The sequence below is a fragment of the Pteropus medius genome, unplaced genomic scaffold (genome assembly GCF_902729225.1).
Source record: "Pteropus medius unplaced genomic scaffold, Ma_sr-lr_union100, whole genome shotgun sequence".
NCBI lineage: Eukaryota > Metazoa > Chordata > Mammalia > Chiroptera > Pteropodidae > Pteropus > Pteropus medius.
In genome coordinates, this window is record NW_024352787.1 from 29483583 (window position 1) to 29507368 (window position 23786).

At 54.2% G+C, this 23786-nt stretch overlaps 3 protein-coding genes across 4 annotated transcripts in view; 1 reads left to right on the top strand and 2 right to left on the bottom strand.

Moving 5' to 3' along the window:
- Nucleotides 1-3101, bottom strand: part of PCOLCE (procollagen C-endopeptidase enhancer) — a 5576-nt gene extending 2475 nt beyond the window's left edge. The window contains exons 1-4 of the mRNA XM_039849488.1: nucleotides 2879-3101; nucleotides 1900-2008; nucleotides 1207-1465; nucleotides 202-326 (exon numbers count right to left, since the gene is read on the bottom strand). Coding sequence (XP_039705422.1) covers nucleotides 202-326; nucleotides 1207-1465; nucleotides 1900-2008; nucleotides 2879-2973 — 588 coding nt within the window. The 5' untranslated portion in view covers nucleotides 2974-3101. The remainder of the gene's footprint in view (nucleotides 1-201; nucleotides 327-1206; nucleotides 1466-1899; nucleotides 2009-2878) is intronic.
- A 958-nt stretch (nucleotides 3102-4059) lies between these two features.
- On the bottom strand, nucleotides 4060-12525 carry FBXO24 (F-box protein 24). Its single transcript, XM_039848934.1, is given in 13 exon segments — nucleotides 4060-4678; nucleotides 4989-5159; nucleotides 6471-6602; nucleotides 6840-6961; nucleotides 7231-7389; nucleotides 8055-8289; nucleotides 8511-8749; nucleotides 9678-9861; nucleotides 9951-10049; nucleotides 10159-10171; nucleotides 10253-10428; nucleotides 10430-10857; nucleotides 11679-12525. Coding segments are annotated over 12 exon segments (1935 nt in total). The 5' UTR covers nucleotides 10472-10857; nucleotides 11679-12525; the 3' UTR covers nucleotides 4060-4315.
- Nucleotides 12526-12677: 152 nt separating this feature from the next.
- Nucleotides 12678-23687, top strand: LRCH4 (leucine rich repeats and calponin homology domain containing 4). 2 transcript variants are annotated; one of them, XM_039849487.1, is made up of 18 exons: nucleotides 12678-12931; nucleotides 16444-16588; nucleotides 16698-16824; nucleotides 17001-17106; nucleotides 18950-19086; nucleotides 19235-19350; nucleotides 19505-19604; nucleotides 19852-19942; nucleotides 20034-20110; nucleotides 20219-20280; nucleotides 20391-20513; nucleotides 20649-20717; nucleotides 20812-20933; nucleotides 21071-21154; nucleotides 21373-21458; nucleotides 21638-21775; nucleotides 21861-21938; nucleotides 23302-23687. In XM_039849487.1, the coding sequence occupies exons 1-18, from the start codon at nucleotides 12712-12714 to the stop codon at nucleotides 23404-23406; spliced, it is 1986 nt and encodes a 661-aa protein (XP_039705421.1). In that variant the 5' UTR covers nucleotides 12678-12711; the 3' UTR covers nucleotides 23407-23687. The 2 variants fall into 2 exon arrangements, with proteins under 2 accessions (XP_039705421.1, XP_039705420.1); XM_039849486.1 differs by lacking the exon at nucleotides 23302-23687 and adding an exon at nucleotides 22265-22894.
- The last annotated feature ends 99 nt before the right edge of the window (nucleotides 23688-23786 follow it).

Consider the following 23786-nt stretch of genomic DNA (forward strand, 5'->3'; position numbering starts at 1 on the left):
ATCAGCATCATGTACCTCGCTCATCACAGGTGTAATTTTACATTTTTTTGTTTGAGCACAAGCAGGCTGGGTCTGTTTTTGCTCTCTACGAGCGCAAGCTTAGTACTCAGGGCTTAGTGGATGTTCAATAAATCTTTGCTGGCTGCATGCTGGAAGACGCTGCCTGGGTCCCCGAGGGCAGCCCGGGCAGGGAGTCTGTACCTGGTCTGGGGGCGCGATGATGTGCCAGGAACAGCTGATGCCTGGGGGGTAATCGGACTCGGGCCAGTTGGGCGTGGTCAGAGTTCCCTGGGCCTTCTCCAGCCGACCCCCGCAAAACTGGTGCTCTGGGGAGGGGAGAGAGGAGTGGGGGTGGGGGGCAGTGGAGACCCTTGGTCAGCTTGAGAAGAGCTCTAGGCTGGGAGCTCGTGCAGGAAGCTTGGACGTCGGAGTCTCAGGATGAGGGGGCGAGAAGAGGAAGAGGAGGAAAGAGGAGGGTAGGTTAGCAGAGAGGGGACTTGGAGGAACGAGGCTCACGGAAGTTTTTGACCGCAAGTGCCCAGGCGGGCGGTGGAAGCGGGAGGAGGAATTGGCTGGACACGCCCCTTCTTGCCCCGCCCCTGACCCGCGGCCACACAGCTCCTCTTCCCCTAGGAGATCCCATCTCCCCCGCCAGGCAGAGAAGTTCCCTTTGCAGGCTGAAGAGTCCCCACACTGTGAGGGTCTCCTCAAATTAGGGCACAGCCCCCTAGACTCCTTTGGGGGAGGTCCCTGCCTTAAACATTTTAGGGGAGACTTCTGCCACCAGGAGAGAGTGATGGGACCGCAATCGGGAGCCCCGGGCTGGGTGTAGGGGGCTCCAGGTCAGGGGAACATGGTCCCCTATCCCAGGGGTGCTCCCTCGCTCCCGCCTGAGGGATCCCGATTGCGGACGGGGGCGGGCAGTTACTCACCGTCCCAGTAACCCCAGGCCGCCCATTCCACCCGTGGGTCGGTGACCCATTTCCGCCTCGCGCCTGGGGGGGGGCCTGGAAGAGGGAGTGGGTGGGAGCGGGAGAGGGGAGAGAAGACGGGGAGGAGGGACTGGAGGGGCAGTTAGTGAGGAAAAAGGGAAAGGTAGGTAATGGGGGGACCTAGGATCTTGGGGTGGATGTTAAGGCTAGGGGCGGGGCCTGCGCCGGGGCGGGGCACGGAGAGGGGGAAGTCGGAGGTGAGGGATGGTCTCACCAGTGCCTGAGGTGGCCCGCCCGCTGTACCAGAGCAGGAACCCTCGTCCTCCTGTGCCCTCATCAGCTGTCATCCTCAGGGTCACCTGGTTGCCAGGGGCGACTAAGGGTGCGGGCCGGAAGGTCCCGCAGAAGCGTCCGAGACGCCGGCCCGAGGTTCCAGACCCGGCAAAGACCTCCAGAGCATCATAACGACAGGCAGGGTGCAGCTCCAGGTCGAAGACTCGAAAAGAGAGGGATACAGTCTGGCCTTCAGGGACCTGATTGCAGTGGCAGGGGGAGGGACCCAGAGAGTCAGGCCACATATTATAACCCAGGCAGCAGGCACCTCCCTTTACCCAAGCATTTCCTACAGAAACTTGGGCCTGAACAAGAAGGAATTCCATCAGGATGCAGAGCAGAGGGCCTGGGCTCTGTATCAGGCTTGTGGCTTGTGCAGGAGACAAGACCTTAGGTCTGTGGAGAGCTTACAGGGGGCAGGAATGAGGTTGGGAATGGAGAAGCAGGCTTTAAGGGTTAAGAGTAAAGACACTTGCCACATATTATTGTGGACACTGATGCCATCAGTGACCAGAAAGGAGGGGCCTTGGACTTCCCCAGGGAGAGTGGTGGTGCTGGGGGAGGACTTTTGGCTGCCTGGATCCAGGCCTTAGAGACTTTGACAAGAGGGTAGTGACCAGAGGGGCCTTCTCACCGTTATTGTCCAGATGCACTCCTTACTGGGGGGGTAGAGGTTGGGAAAACCCTCACTTGCCACGTAACCTGACTCCCCAGTCACATCCCCTCCACACAGGAACACGGGTCTGGAGGACAGAAGAGGGGTCAGCCATGGGTGGGGAAGCAGCAGACAAGACTAGGGTAGGGTAATAAGGATAGGGAGGGCAGGGAGGGAAGCCTGAGGCATGAGGGAGAAAGGCCTAAGGGATCTGGGACGGCCTCAGCCAACCAGGATGCAATTGGGTAGGAAATACTATTGCAGAAGATGAGGAAAAAGTGGGGCCAGCAACTTGGCTATCCCTCCAACCTCCAGCCCCCCCACCCCACCCCCACCCCAGCCAATTCCCGGAATCCTCCTCAGCCCTGCTTCCTCACTCTCCCCCCTCACCCTGCCAGGCAGTCGGGACAGGAGCCGCCTAACTACTTCCAGATGTAGACACAGCCACGAGGCGGTGCGGGGGAGGGGGCGGAGAGATAAAGGAGAAGCAGCAGTGATGGCCCTCAAATTGAACTGGGAGACCAGGCTCCCTGAGCTCTCAAGCTTTGCTCTGCCCCTATTCCAGATAACTAAAGTATCTGATTCCCTAGTCTCCTATTCACTGCCCCGGTTTCCCCCCACAATCTCTAATTCCTTCCTGGAATCCAGATGTCTAGCTACCAGGCAAGTTCAAGGTATTGGTGCTCTCAGGTTCCATGAGGGGCCAAGAATCTGGGTGTTTGGGGAGGCATAGAGGGCAGAGGACAGAGGCTGAAAGAATGGAGCGCTTGGTGACCTGCAGGAGACAGTGGTCTTGCAGGAGGGAGGGAGGGACTTGGGGACCAGAGAAGGGTAGGGGCTGCAGATCTCTGGGGTGATATGTTAGCAAAAGAATCCACAAGATCCATAGGCATAACCCCCCAAGAATTGGCTTCTGAAGCTCACTCAAGCTAACTAGAAGGTGCTAAGAGAGACCTACCTGGTATAGTTGGGGCTCTGACCCTGGGCGAAAGGCAGCAGGGCCCAGACAGTGAGGAGGGGCCCCAAGAGGGAGGTTGTGGCAGCAGACAGCATGGCTGAGGGGAGAGGCGCTGGGGTCCTCGAGACAGAGGCAGCAGCTGAGTTTAGCAGCGGCAGCGGCAGCAGCAGCAGCGGCAGCAGCAGGGATAATCAGTGCCAGATGAGGCAGCCTCGGGTGTGTGGGCGTGGGGACTGGCCAGTGGGGAGGGCGGTGGGGAAGGCGGGACAGGGAGAGTACAGCTGGGACAGTGGTGAGTCCAGGGGCCTCTCTAGGTCCAGGACACATAACTATCATCTAAGGAGTGGGTGGAGCAATGAAGGGCTGAGGAAGCATCAGACCCTCTGCCATAATCTAGGCATCAAGTAATGTCATCTGGAAGCCCTCTCTGTCCAGTGCCTATGCATCCTGTGAACACAGCCTTTGGTCTTTCTCAAGGGCTCTCCAGCCCAATCATGATCTTCCCCATTCCTGCTTCCTTAGCACCCAGAAGAAGTCCTTTCCTGGACTCCCAACCTCTAATCACTCACCGCCTTCTTGACCACCACCTTCTGTAGTTTATTTCCACTTCAAATTTCCACTGTCTTCTCTCCATCCCTGGACCAGAGTAGGCCAAGGAGAAAGAATTCTGCTTACCCATTTTCTTCCAAATATCTAGATGCATGGGAGTAGATGGCATATGGATAAAGGGAATATCTCCCTTATGGAGGAGGAGTAGAAAGTAGGGGAAAAGGACAACATGTGAGATGAGGCCTGGAAGGTAAACAGCAGGCAGAGAGGAGGTAGGCGACTTCACAGGGATGAAGGGAAAGAGGTAGGAAACTTTCTGAAGTCCAAAGTGTCTTCCTCGGAATGGGAATAAGAGGATCCAAGTTGGGGCACCAAGTAGCATATGTTGAAGGAGTTATGCCAGAAGGTGGGGCTAGGACTTCTAGTCAAGAAGATTGGGTCGGGTTTTGGAAGTGGAAGGGGAAAGCAAACTGAAGGAGTCAGGTGCTGTCACCTCTATAGCACCTGAAAGTTTAAGCCACTTCTGCTCTGCCTGCCCCTGTCCATGCTCCTGCCCTCCTTTGCCCACTGAATCAGGCATCAGGGTCCCCCTACCCCATTGTCTTCCCAGGCCCCAGGGTTCCAAACTGTGGCTCACTTCAGCCTTTTATTCTATTTGTCCATCAAATCTCTTGTCCATGATAGTCAGTTTGGGGGCCCCTCCTGGGCAGCCCCCTGAACATTTTATAAAATAGTTCCCTGCCCACTCTGGCATGTCTAGCAGTCCCCACCCCATTGCGAACCCCTCCCCATGCACACACACAGTGTTCATTGCTCCCACTCCATCTCTCCTTAGCCTTCGGCCCAGGGCCAGACTCTCCCTCCAGGAGTGAGACTAGGAGACGGGGGTCAGCTCTCAGGGGTTGGGGGGCCTTGGCCAACCCCTCCAGCAGCCCTCTGCAGCATGTCCAGGGCCTCCCAGAAGAAATCCTTCTGTGCAGCCATCAAGGGCATCCAACCCACGATCTCCTTCATTTTTTCCATGCGGTCCTGCAACGTGGGGCAACTGTGGATCTGGCTGAGGTACTCCTCACAGGCCTGAGCTGTCCCCCCAGGGTCCTGGGGTGCTACGGACCCTGGGTCAGGCTCAGGAGTCCCTACCACCCTGCTGGCTGGTAGGTCTCGATAGGCGGGATGGTGCTCAATGTCATGGCTGGACAGCATATAGAGACACTCTCTGGTAGAGCAGAGGGAGCAAGCACACAAAGGGACCTTGAAGAAGAGAAAAGGCGTGTCTGACTGAGGCCTTCACTGAGGGGTTCCCACGAAGCCCAGCTGTTGTGCTCCGCCCTCTCAGACCAGCCCTGAGCCATCAAGTGAGCTGAGTCCCAAGGTTATGTGAAGTCAGAGAGGGCCAGCAGGATCTGTTAAGGGCGAGAACCAGGAGCCATGGTGCCTAGCAGGAAAGGGAGGTGGGTGGTGCTGAGGAAATGGGGTCCCTGGGTCTCTGGAGGAGCCCCAGCTACAGTCCTATGGGATACCTGCCCTCCCTGGTTTCCCACTTGCCTGACCCTGTTCTGACCTTGACATGGAGCTTGACGAAGGAGGCACTCCCTTTAGGCCAGCCAGGGAGGCGGCCTCCAGCCCCACAGCCGCAGCCCAGCAGCTCCTTGCTGAAGTCCGAGCCCTGGCTCAGCACCAAGGAGTGATTGAGGCCACACCACAGGGCAATGGGGCGTTGCAGATAATGCACCTGAGGACACAGGGCCAGAGTCCCTAAGAAAGGAGCACCAAGGGACTGGGGGCCCAGGTTGGAGAAGTGTGACAGGAAGGCTCAGGGAAACTAGGAAAGGGACAAAATGAGACTCAGGATATCTACTCCTACCCCCAGGAGGTCTGACCTGCTGAATGCAGACCAGCAGCAATCTCTCCCTCCTAAAAATATGGCATGACCATCTTTCCATGTCTATAAAATATACTCCTACATTATTACTGTCACCATTAATGACCCCCTCCTGTTTGAAACTTCCTGTGCCTGTGCTGCTGGGACATGGCATTTGAGGGTGTGCCTCCTGTCTCAGTGACAACTTTTCCATTCCCCCTGCCTACAATGGCTGCTCTAGTCCAGGTTTGCCCTTCTATCTCTAATTTTGTCATTTCAACCTTTTTCCAACTTGGAATCGAACTGCCAGCAAGACATTTCCACTTTAATGTTTTATTCCCACTACAAAAAAGTCCAAATTCATGTTCTTTCCTCAAAGCGGCATCTCCTTTCCAACTCACATGTTTGTTGCTGATACCATTTTTCTTCAAGAGTCCTATTGCCAGAGCCACCTGCCTTTGTCCTATACCCCTCTGCTCACATCTAATCAGTTTCTGGGGCTTGTTTATTTTCTTTTGAAACATCTCATGTATCTATTCCTTTCCATTCTCACTGCCGCTATACCAGCCCCAGGCCCTTGTGCTGCGGTCACTCAACAGCCTCCCAATGGGCTTCTCACTCAAAGCCTCCTCTGAACTCCAGCCAGCTGACCTCTTCTCAGTCACCCATGGGGGTTGCCTTCTCCTGCTCCAGAACCCACAATGACTCTTTCCCAAATCTATACCTCTCCAAGCTCACACCTACCTATACCACTTCATATCTACCTATTTACAAAACACCCTCTTCTCTTTTAGTCAGGCCAGTCTTTTCACTGCTCCAGGTATGTGCAAGCTTTGTCCTCATCCCCATTACACAGGATACCTTTCCTTATCTCCACCCAAATCTTATCTAAGCTACTAGGCCCTGCTCACATCTCACCTCTTCTAGTTACTCCAGCTCACCCAGGTCTCCCGACTTCACTAAATTCCCATTGCACTTACAGCATGCACTGCACAGAATGAACCTCATAGTGCCAACCCTGGGTAAGACACACAACAATATCACAGGTATTACATACTGGTTGGCTCAACCTCCTAGGGAGTAGGAAGTGGGTTCTATGGAAATTGGAAAAGTGGAGAGATCGAGGGGTCAGGGAATTAGAAGAAGGGAGTCAGGATGAGAGTTGCTGGGAAACAGTCTCACCTGTGTAGGTTCCCCTCGGTCCATTTTGTCCCCTGTCCCCAGCTGCCCATATCTATTATTTCCTTGCATAAAGATTCGGCCAAATTCATCCACCAGGCCAAGATGATTGTAACCAAGAGCACAGAATAGGATCTACGGAATAAGACAGAAAAGGGAGGTGGGCATTCAGTTCCCTACAGAGGAACTCTGAACTCCAGAACCTCCCAACCGCTAACCTGCTATCCCGGCTGATCTCTTTTGGCTATGTCACCCCTCTCTCTGGGTCCCTTGTCAATCATTTGGTGCTGGCTCATATTTCAGAACCTTCGGAACCTTTCAACCCCTAAAGCCCCTCCCCCTCTGATCTGCCCCATCCCTCCAGGATCCTACCTTGGCAGGCAGTGAGAGAGCAAGCGGCATCTGCTGGTCCAGGGGGTCAAAGGCTTGAAGGGTCCCAAAGAGATCACGATACACCCCTGGGGTATGCACCTCAAAATACACTCCCCCCTGGTCTGGGGGGTCAGGAGCCCTCAGCTCAGCAGCTTTGGGCACCCATTTCCTAGGGATAAGGCCCCACCTGGGATGGAACCTACAAGGTCCAGGGAGTCTCACACCCACTGGAAATGCACCAGCTATATCTGGGAATCTAAACATCTTCTACTAGGATGCCCTAGGGGTCCACCAAAGAGCTGGAATAAGAACTGAGGGGCAGGGTGGAGTGGTGTCCATATCTGGAAGATCTGTCCAAGGCTGGGGTCTGGAGAAGGGAAGTGGTTCTTACCCGTGATGTAGAGAGTACTGCTCTGGTTGGAAGCCATGCAGGCCACACGCAGGTGAGGCAGGCAACGGGACATCTTCCTCAGGGCCAGCTGAACTGTGTAGGAGCGTGGTTGGTCCAGCTGAGTTTCATTCACTACCAAAGAGTAGATCCTTCCTTCCTCTGGGGGGTGGGGAGGCAGACAATTACGTGGGGGAAGGGGACCCTCCAATAGCCATCCACATTAACTTCCCAAAAGATCTCCTAAGCCATACAAGATGAAACGTTTACTGCCCTAGAGTAGGGTTGGAAGAAAAAGGGTAAAATGAAATAAGGGAAGAGTGACCTCAAGTTTCCCAGATTTCAGTTACTTATAACCAAAAATAATCAGGAAAGTCCTTCAATATTAGATGAGTGGAGAGAAAACCTAGTTAGATTTGGCAGTATCCAATCTGAATGTTGGGAATGATGTCTGGGGATCAGGGCCCTGCCTAGAATTAAGAATTAATTAATTAATTAATTAATTAATTAATTCTAAAATTACTTCTCAGGCTTGGGAGTGTGGTCAAGTATAGGAAATACTGAGAAAGTAGGGGGGCGGTCTGGGGTATAAAGTGAGGTGCTCGGCATGGAGGCTGGGGAGATTAGGATTTAAAGTGGGGCCCTTTACTCTAATGAAATATGCAGAATCCTAGACTAAGAGACAAACAAAAGCAGAGCTATACGGTTCAAGACCAGATGAGGTGGCATGCAGAACCCTGTGTGAGAGGATTCCTTGCCCCATCCCCTGCAACAGGTCCTGAGGAATCTGCAGAAAACAATTTGCAGACCACTGCTCGAAGCCACACCTGTGAGGAGCAGTAGAGCCCGCTGGGTCTCCTGACCAACAAGCACAATCTGTTTGAAGCTCATGGAGTGGTGGAAGGTCATCTTGAAGACCCGCTGCCCACTGGACTGCAAGTAGACCTCGACACAGTCGCAGGCCCGGCTGCTTGTTGTGCCTACCACTCCCAGCTGCTCCCGAGTAGCCAACACGTAGAGGTATTTCCGGTAAACTGTATCACATCTTGGGTCCGAAGCAAACTGTAGGAAAAGACCAAAGTATCTGCGATCTAGGGCTTGAAGTGGGATGAGGCTGGGGTGGGAGATGAGATACTTGGGTACAAGGCTGGGAAATGAGGACTATTTTTCCTATGCCTGGGATGGGAAGACAGATGTCCTGAGGTGGAAACCTAAGGGCTGGTATGGGTCCTGGGTCCCTGGAGGCGGGGTGGGTTCTCAGCTGTCAGGGTTTTACTACTCACATCTTTGGCTCCACGACACAACACGACATAGCGGCAGGCTCGCTTCCACTGGATCTGGCCAAGGGTGGAGGAAACCAGGGCATTTTTGAGGAAGAAGAGGGTCCCTGAATAGTCAAGAATGAAGACGTGGTCCTTGGTGGGCAAGAAGCGGCGGTAGCCATGGGCTAGCAGTGGAGCTACACTCTTGCTGAGACAGCGGCGGCGGCCCCCAAATGCCTGGAAATACAGGCCTTTCGTGTCTGGAGAAGGGAAGGATATAGAAGGTTCAAGGGATTGGGATGACACAAGAGAGATGAATCAGAGCTTGGGCAAACAAGATTTCTCAGATACCCTGCTATTTAGCTCCTCTCCATCCCCAGGACTGGGGAACAGATCCCTTCCAAAGGAAATCTGGAAAGCTAAGAGGATATCCTCAATTATGCTCCATGTCTGAACATTAGTTCCCTGGCCCACCTCAGCCCAGGGCCATAAAAATGCTTCTAAGTGAGTACCTCTTTGGTCCAACCTTGCATCAGAGATATCGAGGGAAACATAAGAATAAATACATAGAAAAGAAAAAGAAGAGTGAAAAGGAATGACTTGGAAAGACCAGTAACCAACCCTCCCTCACTCCTAGCTCTGGATCTACTATCTGAATCAAATCTGGATCTGTTGTCTAGATCTCCCTTAATCTCTAGCATGTGAAATGAAGTAAGAGGATAGGGGCACCCTGGAAAGGGAGGGGGTTTAGAGTATGTTTCTTGACCCGGGGGAGATTTTATCTTTCAGGGGACATTGAGTATCACAACTGGGGGAAGCGCTACTGGCATCTAGTGTGTAGAGCCCAGGGATGCTGCTTAAACATCCTATAATTCACAGGACAGTCCCCCACTTCAACTAATTATTTGGTTCAAAACCTCAATAGTGATAAAGTTAAGAAATGCTGGTTTACAGGAGGGAAAACTCCAGGTCTGGGGGCTCTGGGTGGGATTTCTATCAGAGGATGGCTCTAGAGACTTGAAGTATTCAATGGCATGTTTGAATCTAAGAAGTTTCTTCCAGAGAAAGGGGCTCTGGAAGGTTGGCTGGAAATGCGGAAGTCATCAAGCAACTCTATGGAGCAGGAGGGATCCCAGAATAAGGTAGGAGAGAGCCAAAGAGAACTGAAGGTTCTGGGGGAAGGTGTACAGTTAAGAATGGCAGCTCTCTTCCAGGGCCGGATCCCAGAACCCTGCTCTCGTAGGCGAGGACTAAGCCTGCGACAGATGCGTCTCCACACGCCTTCAGCATCGCACACTTCGTGGAAGTAGTGGCAGGTCTGGCCTAGGGCAACTACATCTCTGACTGGGAGGAATGAGATGATATGTTCTACCTGTGGGGCAGAAAGAAGGAAGCAAGGGTCATTGGGGGCCCCACAGTAGTCTGGCCTTCAGTCCTTTATTCTCCCCTCCAAGGACTCACCAGCTCTGGGGGGAACAACTGAACAGAAATAGGGTTCCCTCTCCCCTTCTTCTCTTCACCCCCCGTCTCTGGGCCACATGAAGGGCAGCTCCGCTTCACCTATCCAAGAAAGGAGAGCACAGGGGTTCCATAAGGATCATGCCTCTTTTTCTTCCTTCGCTCAGCCTGTCTTTCATTAACTACTATCTGGTGGGCTCATAGCTCTGACTTCTAGTTCTGTGCTGTCAAATCTTCCCATCTTTCTCTCTAGGTCTATGGCTCTCCCCTCCTTGGCTGTCTTGTTCCTTGGCCCAACTTCTCACAGTAACCCTCCCATATCTTTTACTGCCCTCTTCCTGCCTTCCACCCCCCCCCCCTCACTGAGCCCCTCCTCCCGTCCGCACAGCCCGGTGAATTTTTGCAGCTTCCGTCTGCGGCTTCTCCTCACCATCCTGACTGCCCCCTCCCTGCTCTTGCCCTCATCTCTCCGGGCCCCTTGGCACCAGTCCTGGGCCTCGTCCCTGCTGCCTTTCCCACACCATGTCCCCTGCCTGGGCTTGGGGGACCTCTGAGGCCCCTCTGCTTCCTAGGCCCCTCCCTCATGGAGTCTGGGGCAGACAAACCTCTCTGTGACCTCACTGCCTAGGCACTGTGACCTATTTTCCCCAACCTTGCCCAGGATTTTCTGTCTTAAGACAGCTCCTCAGTTCTAGCTCAGCTCTAGCCATGCAATGGCTCCTGGGATATGCATTTTACATAAGGAATACAATGTGACATACTGGTAGATGAGGCCTTTACTCTCAGGGAATAGTAGGAGGTTTTTCTACTTGAGGCCCTTTTAGTACTAATTCTGTAGAGAAACACTGGTGAATTCTTCATATCTCAGCAGGCCAGGGCCTCCAGGGGATTTGAAGCTCAAGAGTATAAACTCCAAAAGAAAAAAAAAAAGTATAAATTCAATTTGACGAGCGAAGGAGAGGGTGACCCTGCTAATGACCATCTCTCACAAAAGCATGCACCAAATGAAGGTGGGAACAATTACGCACAAACTCTTTACAGTCTCATGAAAAATATATCCAAAAGCTGACTGTTTTCCTGGAACAGTAACATCATTGCATGTATAAAGGGCAACCTCTATGGTGAAAGAAAGGGATAGATATACTCTGAAAATTTAGGATATCTCCCAGAGTCTAAGCTATTCGTTTAGTCTTATGGGGGGAGGGGGGCATTTATGAGATGAAACAGGAGTTGGGGTTGCGTCTGTCCAGATAGGTGCAGAAGATCTGCACCAATAAATCCAAGGAGTAGCTCGCTCTTCCAGGGGCTCCAAGGAATCCGGTCCTGGACAGCAAGCCCTGAGCTGCAGAGTATTACAGACTCCTTTGTTTACTGTGCTGTCACCCAGCCAATCAAACTCTTTTATTCACAGTGACTAGTAAACAGCTGGTTTGGGTTACCCAGGATGGAATTTTAATAATTCAATGTTTAGGAATGTTAACATCTGAGATGTGACTTATGAGTGGTTAGGCAACTATTAACATACTAAATGGACTACGTTAGTTCTTCATGCCATCTAAAAGGATGTTAGCTCTCTCAGCAGTAAGAAAAGCATCATCAGCTTCCTCTCATATCTGGGTACCCTTTATCCACTCCATTTCACTCCAGGAGGCAAAGAGGGTGTGACAGAAAAAGGCCACCACAAAAGCTGATGCAGTGAGAAGCCTGGGCTCTAGTGCAAGTAGTCAGTACCTTGCTGCTTGCTCCTGCCAACTCATCCACTTCCCTCCGCCTCAGTTTCCTCTTTATAAATAGGAATACTTCTAGGTGAGACGGTCCTTTCTAGACTAAATCCTCAGTCTTGTCATCACAATTCCCGCCCTGGCGCACTCCTCTGGGTGGGCTGGCAGAGTGGGCGGCAGCTCTCGAGGCTTTCCTGGGCTTCCAGAACCCTCCTTCCAGGAGTTGAGCTGGGCATCTCCGGGACTCCGGAGACAGTCGCAGAATCTTAACTTCCGCAGCTGGAAGGGCCTCCACAGCCCTTTCGCCCACAACGACCCCCTGTGCACTGGTCTCGGGGGTCGCCCAGCACCCCGCGGTCTACCTTACGCTCTCAAAGCTGGCTCGCTCTCTAACACATTCAGCTGGCACACACTACACCTGCCCTGGCAATGCTCCGAGGCCAGCCCGCGCGCCGCGATCAGGCTTTACCTCAGTCTCAAAGTTCTAGCTCACCCGCCACCTCCTTAGCGAAGGGTCTCGCTCATGCTATTGGTAGGTAGAGCCGTCCCTCAGAGAAGAGGCCTGGGCCAGGTTCCCTTCAGGGAATTTAATTGGCCTTCTTGACAGCCACTCGCCTAAAGCTGGCTTGCGATTGGTCTTTACCTGAAGAGGCCCAGGAGTCCCGGGCTTGCGATCTCTCTGTCTCTATCCCTTCTAATTGAAAGCCTGCGTTCCCCGCCTCCGGGTTGGACCTAATTGGCTCCATCTCTAGCTCTAAGCGTTGTGATTGGATGCAGCTGAGGGGGGTGGGAGCAAGGGCCGTTGGCAAGATCTCCGTTCTAGTCCCCCTCCCTTCTCTCACGTTACTCTAGCGCCCGAGTCTCCACCTCCCCCGCGGGTTCTGATTAGCCACTTCCGACGCATCTTGGGGCCGCAATTGGTCCGCCGGGTCGCGGGGCTCACTTCCTCCCTCTTGAAGCCACTACGGCGGCTCCAAGGAGGGGGAGGGGGAAGAAGGGACGGCCGGTCCCGTCAGTCAGGCAGCAGGAGCCGCCGGGAGCGGATGGCGGCGGCGGTAGCAGCCCCACTTGCCGCCGGGGGTGAGGAAGCGGCGGCCGCGACCTCCGTTGCAGGATCTCCGAGTCTGCCTGGGAGCCGCAGTGCAGAGCGGGCCCTTGAGGAAGCCGTGGCCACCGGGACCCTGAACCTGTCTAACCGGCGCTTGAAGCACTTCCCTCGGGGCGCGGCCCGCAGCTACGACCTGTCAGACATCACCCAGGCTGGTGAGTGCACCCGGCCGCGAGCGGAGCCAGGACCCTAATTTGCATAGCCCCGCCCCTTCGCTTGTTTCTCTCGGGGCCGGGGAGTCTGGCCCTCCTCTTCACTTGGTTGTTGGGGTCGTCGACCCTTCTGATTTACATAAGCCTGATACCATCCCCTTTCCACTTCAAGAATTAGTAGACAGGAATGCATTTCTTATTTGCATGGCACGCCTAGCATCCCTGACGGAATGCTGTGAGAGCCCCCGCCCTCCGTTTCTCTTTATTTGCATATTGGCGCACCTGTAGAATTGCCCCGCCCCTCACCTCGTTGGCTCATTTGCATGAGTTCTTCAACCTCAGTTCTGACCTTTCCATGAAGAAGCCCCCACGAGCCCCTCTAATGACTCCTTTCTCTTCATCCATTTCGTCTGCAACTCTTTACCCTGTTCCACTGAGATCCAAGCAGACTTAGGCACCCCCTTCCCATGAATTTGTTCCTAGCAACCCGATGTTTCTGTGTACTTTGTAGTCTCGCCCCCTAATGTCTCTGGCCCTCTCCACTCTTTAGACCTCCAGCCTACGGGAAAGAAGCAAAACACCCACCTCCCCTAACTCTTTTCTCCCCAGCTCTTCCGCCTATTATTCCTGACCCTCTTATCTGAGACTCCTCCTCTTTCCGGCGTGTGTGAGGTCACTGTGGAGCCTGTGACCTCATAGGGACCCTAGAATTCCTATTTCAGTTTCTGCTTTCCCTAGGGAGAGGAACATGAGGCATTTGCTGAAAGGAAGGAAATCTTATCTCCTAGCTAGAAGTGCTGGGAACCTAGAGACTTCCACTCCCCCGCCCACATGCCCCCTCTAATCATGCTCCCTCCACTCTGGTATCTGTTGCTGGTGGGGTGTGGGATACTCGACTACGACAGGTGAGTCAGGCCTCAGCTGCTCTGGAGGCAACCTATGACCTTGGGCTGGCAGCTGAGGAGTGGTAGGGATTGGAAGAGGGGAGGAGGACTGCATTCCCTAAGCCCCACCCCAGCCTAGCCCAGGGTGGGACTTGGAGCTGGATGAGAGTCTTCTTGTTGACACTGCCCTGGGACTGCATTTGTCCCCTATCAGGTGCCTGCTCACCTGCAAACACTCAAGTGGGCACAGACACACTTCCCCACTGTTCTGGGGAGAACCAGTTTAAGCCTCTCCACCTTTCTTGGATTGCTGGGTAAACTAACTTGCCCACTGTGCAGTAAATGAGTTCAGGGAATGGATGAGCGGTAGGAGCCAACCTCTCTGGCTCCCCCAGCCACCTAACCCCCAAGCTCCAGATCGACCTCAGCAGCTGTGTGACACTTGCAGTCTTGTTCCCTTTCCCCTCCCCCTTGCTTGTTTTTTGACAAGGACCAAATGTTATTCTTTATTTCCTTAGGGCTCTGTCTCTGTGAATGGACTCCTGGGGAAAACTCCCAAGAACTCCCCGCTCTTCCCAGCTCTCCCCCCTCTCCCACTCCTCCCCTAGCATTCCGGCTCAGGGTGCAGCCAGTTCTGTGAGTGAGCTTCTGTGGTGAAGCAGGAAAATCCCAGCTTTCTGATTATCTCTCCCTGCCCTGCTCTTCATGCAGGGCAATCCTCAGTCCTTTCAGGGCCCAGGTTCTAGACCAAGTGGGGTCTGTCTTGTCCCCTCTCCTCAAGCAGAGTGCTTATAGCTTGGGGTAGAAAGGGGAAGTGAACAAAAACATAGTCAGTGTTACCCATACTCTGCCTTCCACACTTCCTTGCCTTCCAACCCAGACTGAAATGCTCTGCTGCCAGAATCATTTTGAACCTTTTTCTGCTTCCCCAGCTCTTTCTGAATCAGCGTTTTCTATGCATGTTTCCTATGGTACAGGTCGGTGATATCCCTTGGACTCCCATTCCTGGGGCCTGATAGTAGGATGACTCCTGAGATGGGGGTTGGGGCCACTCTCACAAAGGAGAAGTGCAGCTCATTCTCTCACAGACCACATCCTGTGTCTCCTGTGCCCTGCCTCCTCCTGCCCGGGCTCCCTTCTGCTCCTTGCTTTTGCCCCCACCACTTGCTTACCCCATCATAACTTGTTCTCCACTCCCTTCCTCCACACATGTACGCGAACACACATTTGGTGGATGCAGAGAAGGCAGGCAGGTGGAGGGTGAGAGTAGGAGGACTGCATTTGGTCCTCCCACCCTATCCGGAACTGTCTTCTCCCATGACAGGTCTTCTATCTCTGTGTACCAGGGAGCAAAGAGGGAGAGACAATGATTTCAGGGGCATCAGGCTATCATCTGCCCTGGCAAACACAGAGTCCACCAAAGACAGAACCCGATAGATTGTTTCTACTTCATTTCCTGTCACAAGACTTACTTCCTTGGGGGATATACCCCAGCTTCTCCTCCCCTCAGCTTTTGCTCACCTCTCTCTGGGGAGGGCCACCTAAGAAGCTCACCCGAGTACTGCTGCCCAGGACTTTCCCCAGCAGGCCCTGGGCCCCTCCCAATACGAGCTATGCAGCAAAAACAGAAAGCTAGGTTTGTAGAGGTCTAAGCAGTGAATGCCTCCAGATTGGTGGGAACCTCAATGCCTGACTCCTTGCATTGGACTAGCAAGCAACTGCTTGAGATAAGGGGACAGTAATAGACTCTGCTCTTCTTCCTACCCTCTCTGCTCCTTTCTGTGCCCGAGACACAGGCAAAAGAACTAATTGTTTGAAGTCTGGGGCAGTGAGAAAGGAAGTAGAGATGGGCTGGTGTGGCTGGAAGAGGGTGGGAAGGAGCCAACCCTGAGGAAGGTGTGCCCAGATGAGAGGGATTAGAGGACTCTAGCTCCCACCTTCAGCTTGGTTGACTTGCCTTTCCTTCCTGGTCTTTGGGAGTATGTTACTTCGTAGACCCTTGGACCTGGCTTCTGGATCTCTGGTGCCAGTGAAAAAGTTGTCCATTGTCAGCAGCCTTAACCTTAGAGCCAGGTTTTAATGACCCCTGGTTTTGCCCCTGGGTTGAAAAAAGGTTGAGGTTGGGAGACAGGGCCCATGAGGGGGGATAGGCTTTCTCAGAAGTCTCCCCCCAGGTTGTCCATATCCTTACCTTGAGCCTCCCAGTCCATCCCCGCTATTTTCTTTGGAGCACTGGCCCTCTCCTATGACCTTTGCCTTCTACCTCTCATGGCATCACAGAGCAGCAGGAACAACAGGAGTTACAGAGTCCAGCTACCCTTCCAGGATAGCCCTTCATTTGGGTGTTTGAAGACGGTGTCATGGCTCGTCTCTACTCCCCCAAGTCTGGGCTTCTCCAGCCCAGTTACCCTAAGATCTTTGCCTCCCCTTTGCTTTTCTGGTTATGTTTGGTAAGGGCTCCAGTTTGCAGAAGGCTTTGTTTTCTCTCCAGAGAGCCCAGGTTTATAGGTCTGATTCTTCAGGTCTGCTTGAGAGGTAGAGGGCTGGACAGCCAGCCCTGGAAAAGTTCAAGGTCCTCCTGTCCAGGGCTGGGCAGCTCCACAGCTCTCCTCTGACACTCACTTCCCTTAGACTTGTCCCGGAACCGGTTCCCCGAGGTGCCAGAGGCAGCATGCCAGCTGGTATCCCTGGAGGGCCTGAGCCTCTACCACAATTGCCTGAGATGCCTGAACCCAGCTTTGGGGAATCTCACAGCCCTCACCTACCTCAACCTCAGGTAGGGAGGCAGGGCCAGGGGAGGATGCGGTGTGACCTTTAGGGGAGAGCCATGCTGGAACACTGTGTCTGGAAAGTGAGTGAGCCCACTGCTTTTCTTCCTTCCATAGCCGAAACCAGCTGTCATCGCTGCCACCCTACATCTGCCAGCTGCCCCTCCGGGTGCTCATTGTCAGCAACAACAAACTGGGAGCCCTGCCTCCAGACATCAGCACCTTGGGAAGCCTGCGGCAGCTTGTGAGGATGGGGAGTGGGGCAACAAGAGGGACCAGGGACCTTTTTGAGGGGAAGTCGGGGAAAGGAAGGATGCACCCTAGAGGAAAGGCCAGGACTAAAAGAGGTGGCCAGAGACAGGAGGCAGTTTCTGGTGCCCCTGGTCTTGTGGCTCCTTCCTACTTCTTTCCTCATTCCAGGATGTGAGCAGCAATGAGTTGCAGTCCCTCCCCACAGAGCTGTGCAGCCTCTCTTCCCTGCGGGATCTCAATGTTCGGAGGAACCAGCTCGGCACCCTGCCTGATGGTGAGGAAAATGAAGGACAGGAGAGAAGGGTGCAGGGAAGCGGGTATGGTGGGTGGACAGAGACAGAGACACTATCTTGAGAAGTCAGAGAAAAGGAATCTTCGCAGAAAAATAATGCCTTAGTTGACCAGGGTTTTGCAGTATGTAAAACAAACTAAATTATTTTATTTGCTCTTGACCAGCAACCCTCTAAGGCTGGCAAGGCATACGTTATTAGCTCTATTTTACAAACGTGGGAAAAGACACAGGAAGAGGAGTAGGTAAGTGCATTGGCACCCTGAAGAATCTCAAGGTCGGAAGGGACCTTCAGGGTTACCCAGTGTCACCACTCACCATGGCAGGAGGTCTCAAACACCTGAGTCAGATGATGCCCTGCGCTTCCTCCCCAGAGAGTATGAATCAGTGGGGCCAGGCACTGGAGCCCAAGCAGCCCCATTTTAATGAGCTAATTGTGATGCATCCCAACATTTGATAGCCTCTGCTCCAAAGCAGGCACACCTTTTATTTGACTAGCATTTGTTTTGTGTGTGTGTTTCCTGTGTTTTAGGTGGGGACTAGGTAAATGTTAGTGATGTCACTCAGATCTGGGGCCAAGTCTTAAAATTTAATGGCTTAATTAAATCTTAATTTAATGGGAGAGACAAGCAGAGGGAAGTGCTAAACAGGATACTTAGAAAGCTGCAGGAGCTAGAGGGAGGCAGAGGCTCAGCCTGGGGGACTTAAGGAAGGTTTTGCCCAGAGGCACAGCACGAGCCGAACTTTAAAGGAGAGTTCTCCACTTCCGTATCCCAGGCAGAGGAAACCCCATGTGCAAAGCATGCAGGTGGGAGGGAGCCCGGTCCAGCACAAATGCAGTTAGAAAGGCAAGCCAAGGCTAAGCAGGAAGGACCTGTGCCATGCTAACCTTGGTTTCAAAGAACAAGAGACAGGAGTCAGGCGGTCCTCTGTTTTATCTGGGCTGTCCCCTACTCCTACACTGGCCCTCTTTCTTCCTAATTCAGTAGGGATACAAATAAGCATTTGATCAGGGCTCTCGCTGAGCCATAAAAGCAACCTCAGCAAAATGCCCTAGGGACGTGGAGGAAGGCGCAATAAATTCCAACCTTGTGTCTGGAAAGATTGCATGGAGGAGTTGGCACTTGAGCTGAACCTTGAAAGATGCATGACAACAATGGTGTTCTCTTAGTTGAGCAAACAGCATGTGGAAAAGGCCAGAAGCTTAGAAGCAAGAGAGTTGTCTGATGTGAGTGTGGGCAGTGAGGTGGGAAACATGGACTGATCCAGATCATGAACACCTTGACTTGGCCAAGGAGTGGTGATTTTTATTCTGTGCCTTAGGCCACAACTAATCCAACCTTTCTGAGAGTTAGAGAAAGGCACCCCTTCCTGTGGGTGAGCACAGCCTCACCAAAAGGGCAGGATTTGGCTAGTAAAGTGCAGGTGGGATTGCAGCCCCTCCTGCATGAGTGCCTTTGTGTAGGGCACAGCCCACTCACCCTCAGTAGCCCCAGTTGCAAGTCATGGAAGGTTTTTGAGCATTGTGGTGTCACAGTTTGGTTTGGGGCTTGTGATGATCACTTAAGAATAAAAAAGCTCTTGGATTGGGGAATGGGCAGGGAGGGAAAAATGAGCAAGCACTTGGGATGGGCAGGAGCTGAAGTCAAAAGGCCTGATGGAGGAGGGGAAGCCTGAAAGTGGGCCAGATCTGAACTGGAAAAGCAGCAGGGCAGAGGCTGTGGTGGACCCAGAGGTGACCAGCTGGCCAGAGCAGAGGGCAGAGGAAGTGAGCACAAGGGCATACTTCTTGGGTGTACTTTCTGACTCTTCCCTCACCCACCCCCAGAGCTGGGGGACCTTCCTCTTGTCCGCCTGGATTTCTCCTGTAACCGCATCTCCCACATCCCGGTCTCCTTCTGCCGCCTCAGGCACCTGCAGGTCATTCTGCTGGATAGCAACCCCCTGCAAAGCCCTCCTGCCCAGGTGAGGGGTGGACTTGGAGTGGACTGTGGGGACAGGGCCGAGACTGGACAGGAGTGGGGGGGGCGGTGGATCTCTTTGGTAGCCAAGCAGGATCTGGGGTGCCCCCTTGCTTCCTCCTAACTCCTTTCATGCTCCTCTTCACGTTTAGATCTGCCTGAAGGGGAAACTTCACATCTTCAAGTACTTGTCAACAGAGGCTGGGCGGCGTGGGGGTACTGCACTGGGGGACCTGGCCCCTTCCCGCCCCCCGAGTTTCAGTCCCTGGTAAGTCCCATGTGGGAAAGAAGGAAGCTCCTGGATCCTTAATGCCCCTTCCTGGCACTAGGGTCCCCTTGGTTTCTGGAGGGTGGATGGGCGGGGCAAGGGTGGGGGTTGCTGCCCAGTATAACACTGACCAGCTCTCCCTCACTGCCTCCAGCCCAGCTGAGGACTTATTTCCGGGACGTCGGTACGATGGTGGGCTGGACTCAGGCTTCCACAGTGTTGACAGTGGTAGCAAGAGGTGGTCTGGAAATGAGGTAAGTAAGTGCCTCCTTTCCAAAAGACACTGGCAATCTCTGCCCTGGGGGAGAATCTCTGAGCTAGGACCCTTTGCCTTGTACTTCTCAATCTCAGAATGACAGATGGTGGCTGGAGCTGTCCTCTTCTTTTCCTTGCCCAAGTATCCCAGGGAAGGGCTGGCTCAGCAACAGATAGGCCCTGAACCTCATGAGCCCCCAGAACTACAAAGAGGCTGTCTCCATGTCTGCATTTCTGCATTTCTAGTCAACAGATGACTTTTCGGAGTTGTCATTCCGGATTTCCGAGCTGGCCCGGGAGCCTCGGGGCCCCAGGGAGCGGAAGGAGGACGGTTCTGGTGAGTAGTACGATCAGAGGCCCTGGGGCTGAGGAGAATGCACAAACCTTAAGGCCCTCAATTGCTTGCTGATGTGTCTTGGTCTCTCCAGCTGATGGAGACCCCGAGCATATTGACTTCATTGACAGCCATGTGCCTGGGGAGGACCAAGAGCGAGGTGCTGCCGAGGTGAGGGGCCAGTCCTTGTCTGTATGTCCATCAGCTGTGAGAAGAGAGCTGGAGGAAGGGATCAATGCAAGCCAGTCGTCCCTCAGCCCCTCTGCTCTTTTTCTTCAGGAGCAGCGGCCACCAGAATTAAACCCTATGGCAGGGGATGGGGAGAGGGCACCAAGCAGCAGGTACCCAGAGCCACCAGAGCTGGCACCTCTTCCCTTTACTCCATCTTCCTACACCTTCTCTCCTCTCTCCTGACCTTCTCTACCCCTCTCATCCTGCCTTTGTCCCTCAGGCGGGAGGATCCGGCTGGGGAGGAGAGGCGGCGCCCAGACACCTTGCAGCTGTGGCAGGAGCGTGAGCGGCGGCAGCAGCAGCAGCAGCAGAGTGGAGTGTGGGGGGCCCCCAGGAAGGACAGGTATGGGCATGGGGCTATTGCCAGCTGGAAGGCACTGGAAATGAGTGGAAATGAGCCCTCTTGAGCTACTCTGCCCCTCGGGGTTGGCAGCCCCCCGCCTGACACTGCTAACTCCACATCTCCTTCAATTTCTAGTTTTCTAAAGCTCGGGGTCAGGGCTGCTGGCGGAGGTGCTGCTGCCTTGTCCACTCAGGCCACCTACAAGTATGTGTCCTCCCAGACTCTACCTCCCTGAGCCCTTTTCCTACACACCCTCCCTCTGACCATCCCCTCTAATTCCTTTTCTGTCTCTCCTCAGTGGCATGCCCAAATCCAGTGCTACCCAACTGGGATCTTCAAGGGGACCTGGAGCCCCCGCCCCTGCCCCTGCCCCTGCCCCAGCCCCCAACTCCCAGGAACCCCTTCCTATAGCTGGATCAGGTGGGCCAGGGCTTTGGGGAGAGGATGGGGGCTTGTGTAGGTGAGGGAATGGTTGGGTCCTAGTGGCCTGAGAGAAGAATCGGACACTGAGGGAATGCCTCTCTCACCTGCTATTTTCCCCTGGCTCTGGTCTCCAGTGACAGCGCCTGCTCCCCGGCCGCTTGGCTCTATCCAGAGACCAAACAGCTTCCTTTTTCGTTCTTCTTCTCAGAGTGGCTCAGGTGGGTCTCCCCTTCCCAATACTAACCCAACGCTAACCCAGCACTAACCCCTGGGCTTCAATCACCCACTCTGGCCTGGGAGCCCTCTGATCAATTGTCCCTTTGTATTGAAAATCCCATAAGCACAGAGACAAGAGATGTGGGTGCCAGACACTGCGAGCCAATTACAAAGTCTACGGTGGTAGTAGAGACAACCCACACACCCTCCTTTTCTCCAGGTCCTTCCTCACCAGACACTGTCTTGAGACCTCGGCGATCCCCCCAGCTTCTGGATGAGAAGGAGCTGATGTCTCAGCTGCGCCAGGTGAGAGGTGGGATTTGTGTGGGTGGGGCCTGGGCTCAGCGTGGCACCTCCTGGAGTTTCCTGGCCTCCCTCAATACCCGCTTTGTCCACCCTGATGCTTTGGCTGAGGATGGGAGGGACAGGCTCTAGAGTTCCCTGCTGACCCTGACCTCTTTGCCCCTCCTTTCCCTGCCTCCCAGGTCCTTGAGTCACGACTGCAGCGGCCTCTGCCTGAGGACCTGGCAGAGGCTCTGGCTAATGGTGTCATCCTCTGTCAGCTGGCCAACCAGCTGAGGCCCCGCTCTGTGCCTTTCATTCACGTGCCCTCACCCGCCGTGGTCAGTTGGGGCCCAAAGTGAGGAATGGGATAGGGGACTTCTATGGCCCCTCCCTTACTCTTTTTTCTTTCTTACACATCCCCAGCCAAAACTCAGTACCCTCAAGTCTCAGAAGAATGTGGAGAGTTTCTTAGAAGCCTGTCGAAAAATGGGGGTGCCTGAGGTATGGGGGAGGGGTGTTCTCAGGAGTCCAGGGGGCTGGTCTCTATTATAAAGAGCGGTGGCATTCTGGGCTCAGCTGAGCCCTCTGCATGGATGGTGGGGGTTCCATTCACAGGAGGTGTCTGCTTCCCAGAAGGAAGCCCCTGTTCTGCACATCTCCTTTAGCTGCATGTCTCCCTTCCCTGCATGCCTCCCTTCCCCACACTTTGCATGTTAGCATGCCTCTGGCCCTGGCATGTGAGGGAAGGGGGCGGAAAGGATTGTCTTGCTGCTGCTGCTGACGTCTACCCTTTGTCTTTGTCCATCTGTCCTACTCTCCCTTCCCAGGCTGACCTGTGCTCGCCCTTGGATCTCCTCCAGGGCACCTCCCAGGGGCTGTGGACCACCCTGGAGGCTGTGAAGCGGGCGGAGGGCAGAGCGCCCCCACCCCTCTGGCCCCCCTCTGGTCTGGGAGGCTTCATCCTGTTCTACGTCGTCCTCATGCTGCTGCTCTATGTCGTCTGTACTCGGTTCCTGGGTTCCTAGGATCTGAAGTCACCCCTCCTCCACCATCTCACCCTATTTCTATTTATAAGACTCCTGTACAACCCCCATCCCTTCCAGTGGTGCCTTCAGCCCCACCAAAGACACTAGTGAACCTCCTCTCCCCTCACAAACACTGAACTCAGAGGCCCCACTATGGTGCCCCCAGACCCTGGGCCCCTAGCCTCTGGCCACCCTCCTGTAGCCCTTCCCCTCTCAGTGCTGATGGTGCCTTCATGCCCTCTCCCATCCAGCCCTGCCCTCTGCTCCCCTAGAGGGGGTGGATCTTAACCTTCCAATTTTTACTTTCTTTGCCCTCAACTCCTGCTATAGGGGGCTAAATTATCCGTATTTTGTGGAGAGAACTCTATATTTGTGGGGGATGCAGGGCCCATGCTGGGTCCCCATCTCTTGTATAAATTGTATAGACTGGCAGCCTCTGCGTGTGTGTGTATGTGTGCGTGTGTGTTTGTGTTTGTATTGTGTCTGCTCCTGCTGTGGCCAGGCCCAGTCCTGGCAGTGCCTGTTGGGCTCCATGTGCCAGCCTGCCTACTCCAGCATTTCCCTCTGGAAATAACAGGTCTCTGCTCCCCTCTGAGCCTTGGGTCCCTGTATTATCTCCGTTCTGTTATGCTGGCAGCTACTTTTCATCACATTTGTCCCCAAGCTGTGTCCAGGGTACCCCAGACCTTTGCTTCCTACACTTTGAAGGGCCATCCTGTCAGCCCCCTTTGACCTAGCTCCTCTAGAGTGTCTCCCATTCTGCCCTCTGTGATGAGCAGGGAAGCCCAGAGGAGAAGGTGTAAAGGGGCACTTAACCTGAGCCCCTCCCCCCCCCCCAGGAATCCCTGTGTCAGCCCCACCACATCCTGGAAGAGGAGGGGGCCCCAGGAAGGGGCCTCCCTTACATCGCTGCTGTCGTCCATGCACTGCTGGAACAGTCTTAGGGGCTGAGGTAGGGGCATGGGGCACAGGTCCCCGACCCACCTGGGACCAAGGAACAGAGAAGAACATCCACTCCTGGGTTCTGCTCTCTCGTAGCGCGGACTGGTGGGGACGGCCTCAGGCCTGGCCATGTTCCTTTGGCGCCCCTTGGCCTGAGGGTTTGGAAGCAGGCCAGCCCAGCGAGGTGCACCTGGTTGCCTCTAGGTGTGGCTGAGGGTCTGGGATGGAAGACAGGGCACCAGATGTTGTGTCAAGTGCAATAAAGAAGCCCGAAGGTCTTTAAGTTGCGGCTCAGGTGTGTGTGTGTGTGTGTGTCTGCGAACAAAAGCCATGCGTTGCGGGGAAGGGGGTCACTTCAGCATCCAGGTCCAGGTTCTGCAGT

Coding starts and splice junctions, on each gene's coding strand:
- LRCH4 (XM_039849486.1), top strand. CDS start 12,712: ATGGCGGCGGCGGTAGCAGCCCCACTTGCCGCCGGGGGTGAGGAAGCG. Junction 17,107..18,949: donor GCTCGGCACCCTGCCTGATG/GTGAGGAAAATG, acceptor ACCCACCCCCAG/AGCTGGGGGACCTTCCTCTT. Junction 21,776..21,860: donor ACGTGCCCTCACCCGCCGTG/GTCAGTTGGGGC, acceptor ACACATCCCCAG/CCAAAACTCAGTACCCTCAA.